Source organism: Belonocnema kinseyi, chromosome 4 (assembly GCF_010883055.1).
Source record: "Belonocnema kinseyi isolate 2016_QV_RU_SX_M_011 chromosome 4, B_treatae_v1, whole genome shotgun sequence".
In the NCBI taxonomy this organism is placed as follows: Eukaryota; Metazoa; Arthropoda; class Insecta; order Hymenoptera; family Cynipidae; genus Belonocnema; species Belonocnema kinseyi.
In genome coordinates, this window is record NC_046660.1 from 148,982,420 (window position 1) to 148,988,568 (window position 6,149).

The window sequence follows — 6,149 nt, forward strand, 5'->3', positions numbered from 1 at the left end:
TATCTAAGGATGGTACTATAGAACGCCACCTCAAGGTAGGCCTAGTGGCGCCATCTCTTGGTCAGGCCGGAAACTTATCAATCCACCCTCGTATAACTATTTCAGGGATATGTTTTATATTGATGAATAGGCCCTAACCATACCCCCTGGGAACTATAAATTTAAAGATAATGAGAATTAGGTACATACAGATGTCTCTACATAATGAAGACTTTTTCGCTGTAACAGTGCCGGATAAAAGTGATGATATTGAGGATTTCATACACAAAATTTGTTGAAGCGAATGGCACTATTATAAATATTAAGGCTAACAACAATATATTGCGCAGTGAAATTTAAAGAATCGAGATGTAAATTTTTTTTAAATGCTGTAGGTTAACTGTTGGGATACACATTATGTATTTTCGAAGCTAATAAGACTCGCATATCTGATATTTCACCAGCACTTTGCAACGTTAGCTCTCTTAGAGTTGATTATCGACACACGAGTACCATTACATGTTATTTATCTCCTTATCACAGTAAAGCAGACATGCTCATCTAGGGGAAATTCCCGCCAGGAACACATGTTTTTCGTGTACCACTATTTCTGCTGGAGAGCGAGGGTGGTGGCTCACGCGTTACCATAGAGACTAGATTTTTAATCATTTTACTTTAGTATTTTTACATTTATTGACAATAAGTGTAATTGAAAATAGAATTGTACAAAGTTCTTTTCTGTTGTACAAATGATGAGGTGTCTAGAACGGTGATTCTGGGATACCGGGCGACCTCTTAGAGTACGCAGCCTTATCCTTGCATGCGGGGCTCTACAAGACTGGACGAACCCCTTTCCCTAGCTTCTCGTGGCAACAAATATGACAACACCAAACATAGGGTCGAAAGTTCGAGGGCGAACACCGGACCCGTTGTCACACACTTAACAAGTCATAGCTGCTGACCATCAGGTAGCATATTGTTGAGAGAATACGGATACTATTTCGTGCTAAGAGAAGTCTAGAGCGGAGGGAGAGGTGGATGAGAGAAATTCAACAGTTTCTCTCTGACCCATCTCGACTCTTCCCAGGCCCTCCAGTTACTGTAGACCACTCGCCTAAACCAGAGAAGGTCGAAGTATTTTGGAGAGAAGTCTACGAAGTGCAGCATAGACTGAACGAAGACTCAGATAACATAAATAGCTTGAAGGAGCTGTGTAGTGCCCTCATAACTCCTGACGAAGAATGACCATCCATCACTACCGAGGAGGTGAACAAAGTATTAAGGGGATGAAGAATTATTCCGCACCGGGACCAGATTGTATCAAAACCTTCTAGTGGAAGAAGTTTTCTTCAACCCATCAGCATTTGGCCCGTATTTTTAACTCATATTTAAAGTTGAAAGAGCCCATTTCGGAGTGGTTGGTGGAAGGGCGCACAATACTCCTGCCGAAAATAGGCAACTTAGCTGACCCGAAGAATTACAGTCCAATCACTTGTCTGAACACACTTTATAAGATATTCACAGCTATCCTAAATGATAAGATTTTTCGGACTATTAAACCTGTGTGGCAAGAAATATATGAACAACGAGGCTCAAAGAAAGACGTAGCGGGATGTCGGGAGAACCTGCTAATCGATAGATGTGTCTGCAAAGATGCAGCATTCTACCAGCGTGACCAATCGATGGCCTTAATTGATTATCGAAAAGCTTTCGATTCGACCTCCAATAGCCTTATCATCTGTCTTTTGGGAATCTTAAAGATTCATCCGAAAATATTTAGATGCATAGAGAGATTGATGCCGCTTAGGAAAACCAGATTTACTATCTTATCTGGAAAAAATCGCGTGACAACTAAAAACATCACCTTTCAGAGAGGTCAAAAAGCCATAAAGGTCAACTGCAAGGTCAAACTGAAGTTTGCCATTAAATTCATATATATATATATATGCATATTTCATTCATGTAACTCATCTTTCTATATTTTCCATCATATTAATATATTGTTAGACTTTCGACAGTGTCTTTCAACTAAAACTATGATATTCAAATACAAAATAATGTACAATAAATAAATACTTTGAACAATTCTCCTTGGAATTACATTAATTGAAAATAAATGTATACATACGAAAATAAAATAATTAAAATTCTAGTCACTATCACAATTTTATATTGAAAAGGTAGTCGCTCCAAGCACCCAGACAGATATTTCGTATCTGCGGTGCTGCTTGCGTCGGAGAGGAGAGCATCAATTACGCGTCTAGTACCGCCCCCGCTCTCTAGGCAAAATAGTGGTGGACGCTGAACATGTGTTCCTGGAGGGAATTTCCCCTAGCTGGGCATGTCTGCAGTCATGATTAATGCGTAATACGTATTTTGTAGCCGCTGCTACAAAATTGGCAGAAATATTAAACATTCCAGATCCTTATGTCTCATCGCGATTTAACAATTGGGATCCCAAATACAGCGACACGCCATCTGGTAGCTAAATTTGACACTAAAATAACGGGGTCGTTTTTGAAAGGCTGTGTGCTATTCCGGTGATATTCAGAGAAGAATATAAATATATTTTTTGAACGCTACGATTTAAATCCTCAAATTAAAAAAAAAAAATCCGATAATATAGAAATAGACGATCTAGGTACGAAATTCAGTCACAGGAATAGAAAAAGTAAAAGATTGTTCTCTGTTTTCGGATGTTCCAGCAAGGCTAGCAAACCCTCGATGTTAAGTTTCACAAATTTCTCTTCCCTAAAAAAGGTTTTGTTAAAGTCATTCTAGAGAAAAATAAATTTTTTAATATTTCCAATTTATCAGTAATTTAGATATACGAGTTGAGTCATCTTGAATGTCCATGATTTCATTTTATAACCTCAAAAATTTGATAGAGACTAATTACAAGTTCTCAAAAATACATGCAGCAAAATCTTTTTTTATTGAGCATGCCCAATTATGATCTGAAAATGTACTTTTTGTAGATTGGAGTGCAGGGAAAAGGTACTTAAAACTGTCACCGCAAACTGGGCGATTGTAAAGAAAAAGCAATTAGCTTTTTGCTCGTCTGATCATCCGGCTGTTTTACATAAAATAATATGTCTCCATCGCGTAACACCTTTTCTCCTTCCACAAAATTTCTATACGAAGAAATGGAGAAGGTAAATTTACAAATTTCAGCACTACTGAGCGACATCTTTGACGTACTAAGCACGAGAAACGATTAAAATTCACTAACAGCACAATGTATCAGTTGCAAAGTGACCCCGTTGTCGCCGGCCATCTTTGTTTAAACCCCCCTTCTGATGTCATGATTTCAGATCACAATAGTGATGAGACTCGAATTTCATTTTAATCGCAGGATTAATCCATTCTCCTGTATAAAAGTTAATAACATATATGCGGAAACATAATTAATGATGATATTCCTCTTAAAACTGCAGCCAGAAAAAAATGGAGTTTATTAAAATATTAACTTTATTACTTAGCATGAACTCAGTTTAACTAAATCACGCACACATAATTGCTATCATTTAGCCTTCAGTCAGAGATCCAGAAGTATTTTAAATTCTACTGCAAGAAAGTTGATTGTATGAATCCATATTTGTTACCAGCTTATTGTCAGAAGCCACAGCTGATTGCTAGAGAGATTAATAAGAGACCTGTGTGAGAACCACACTCGTGGTGACACTTACCTTCCATAACCTTGCATAAACTGAATAGTAACAGGCTGTATTATTCCTATGGCCGAACAAGGTCGTAAACGGTGCTTAGCCAACGACGAGGCTATTAGGAAGCACGGTTCATGGTGATTTTATAATTGCGCTAGGTATTACGTAAAAATGATTTATTTTATTTAGATTAATATTTGACATCATTTACATGAAATTAAGTGCTTTCTCATACTCCGTTCATATGTGTAATAAGACCGTAGCACAAATGCAGCACTTGTATAGCGCAAGGAAGAGTATCATCAATTATAATTTCTAAAAAGATTATTGATACAACTCTTGGTTAAAAATGTACACATCTAATCTTATCAGAATTATATTTAAGTATTCACAATTTTAGATTTAATCTACACGCTCTTCAAATTAGTGCTATGCCTTCGCAATTGTATCGAAATATAATATTTGCGGCAGTTTCAATAGACATTACAAAGCGAAAATCCTTTGAACTGCCATGCTGTAAATTGCGCTTTGTATAATAAGTGCTGAAAATCAGGCATTAGTGAAGAGCTTGCGTGCACGGAGTCAGTCATCAATGTCTGGTTTTTAGCATATATTGCACGCAGTATTGTTTTACGACGCGTTTAGTCCTTTGCCTGCTGTGTTTTTTTCTTGTGAAATTTAGATCATTGCTAAACCTATAAAATGTTATGTTCATAGGCAGATATAGATGCAAAAAGGCAAATGATGAAAATAACAAAAATATTGCTGAATTTATATTTCCATGACTAATTTCAACAACCAAATTAGATAAATTAACATAAAACGAAGTTTATAGTTAATTTAAATTTGGTAAAATAAATGTATGGAATGCAGGCATGAGTTACGCGTTTTACAACGGTTTCTACACAGGCTACATTAAATACTATTTTATTATATTATTCAAAATACTGTCAAACTTGCCGGCTATTACATAATGCTGACTAATAGTCAAATATCTGTGGAGAATTAACCTTTTACTTAAGCGGTCTCTTTTCGTTGATAATAGATTGCACATCGAAATCATCAGCAATTTATTAACCACTGAGTACGTTCTTTTACCTCTGATATTCTTTATTCAGTTCCTTCGAGAATTTCCATTACATGAAGTTTTGAAACTTAAATTTTGTTCAGACTTGTGTGGTCCTGTCCACATATCTTTACTTCTGGGCGTGTACGATAATGCTGGTCGAAAGAGATAATTTGAAGTATATGAAACGAATTTGTAAGAAGAATTACATGCATTTAAATTACTGCTTTCTTTTTTTCTCGTCTCAAATAATTCAACGGGCGGCGATTGCCACATATTCTGCTTCTGCGAATTCAAGCTTTGTGCTCGTTTACTTTTTATATTGAATGATATCTCTGGAAGTTGTGGAATATCGTTGCTATCCTTTGGCACGATAGCAGAATTACCTGCAAGTCATACAAAATCTTTAGGCAAAAGGATTACGATTCATTATTGTTTATCATTATTATAATTCAGGTGTGCAGTGAAGAGAAATTCTGAGAAATGAAATTATGATGAAAAACTCCCAGAATACAAAAACTCGCTAAAGTGAAACGTTATCGATTCAGTAGATAGTTATTGACGAGCGTGAGGTAATTCACATGAGGCAAATACGAAATCACACTAAATTCTTTACTATAATACGACATTATTTGAAATAAAACCAGAATCATGCTGAAAGCACTGAGGTTCAGGAATGAGAGTCCGCTGGAAAGCGGGTATCGGACTAAGGTGGAAAAGACAGAAAAAAGTACCCTGCTGAACATTCGTATACAGGTTCCGATGTTGGGACCTACATAGGATCCTATATACCAGGTGTATACATATGAAACCGGTATTTTTTCAAGAAAAAAACACATTTATTTCAAGAGAATGATAACAAATATTTTATTCAAAGTATGCGCCCTCGCTGGCTACACATTTTGTCCACCTCTCAGGCAATTTATGGATGCCTTTCCAAAAAAAGTCTTCGTTTTTTGAAGCAAACCAGTCAAGCAGCCATTTGCCAACATTTTCGTAAGACGTGAAGCGCTGTTCGCTGAGTGCGTGCCCCATCGATGCAAATAAGTGGTAGTCGGATGGAGCCAAGTCTGGTGAGTAAGCGGGGTGGGGTAGCGGTTGCCAGCTGTACGACTCAACCAATTCCCGAGTCAGTTTTGTCCGGTGTGATGGTGCATTGTCATCGAGAAAAATCACTTTTTCATGCCTAGTTTCATATTCTTGGCGTTTTTAACGCAGAGCACGGTTCAAATTGGCCAATTGTTGTTGGTAGCGTTGACCATTAACAGTTTCGCCCGGTTTCAGATGCTCATACCAGATTACACCACGTTGATCCCAGAAAACACAGAGCATTGTCCTTTTGCCGAAGCGATCTGGCCTTGGGGTCGATTGTGCTGGTTGGCCAGGGTCCGTATACGATCTCCTGCGTTTGGGATTCACGAAATATATCCATTTCTCAT

The 6,149-nt window shown here is 37.3% G+C and overlaps 1 protein-coding gene across 4 annotated transcripts in view; it reads right to left on the minus strand.

Moving 5' to 3' along the window:
* Positions 1–3,803: 3,803 nt before the first annotated feature.
* Positions 3,804–6,149, minus strand: part of LOC117171991 (voltage-dependent T-type calcium channel subunit alpha-1G-like) — a 206,904-nt gene continuing 204,558 nt past the window's right edge. For 2 of the 4 annotated variants that reach the window (XM_033359708.1, XM_033359704.1), the window contains one exon: positions 3,804–5,096. In XM_033359708.1, the coding sequence (XP_033215599.1) occupies positions 4,759–5,096 (338 nt within the window). In that variant the 3' untranslated portion in view covers positions 3,804–4,758. The remainder of the gene's footprint in view (positions 5,097–6,149) is intronic. The other 2 variants (XM_033359707.1, XM_033359705.1) reach the window with 2 other exon arrangements.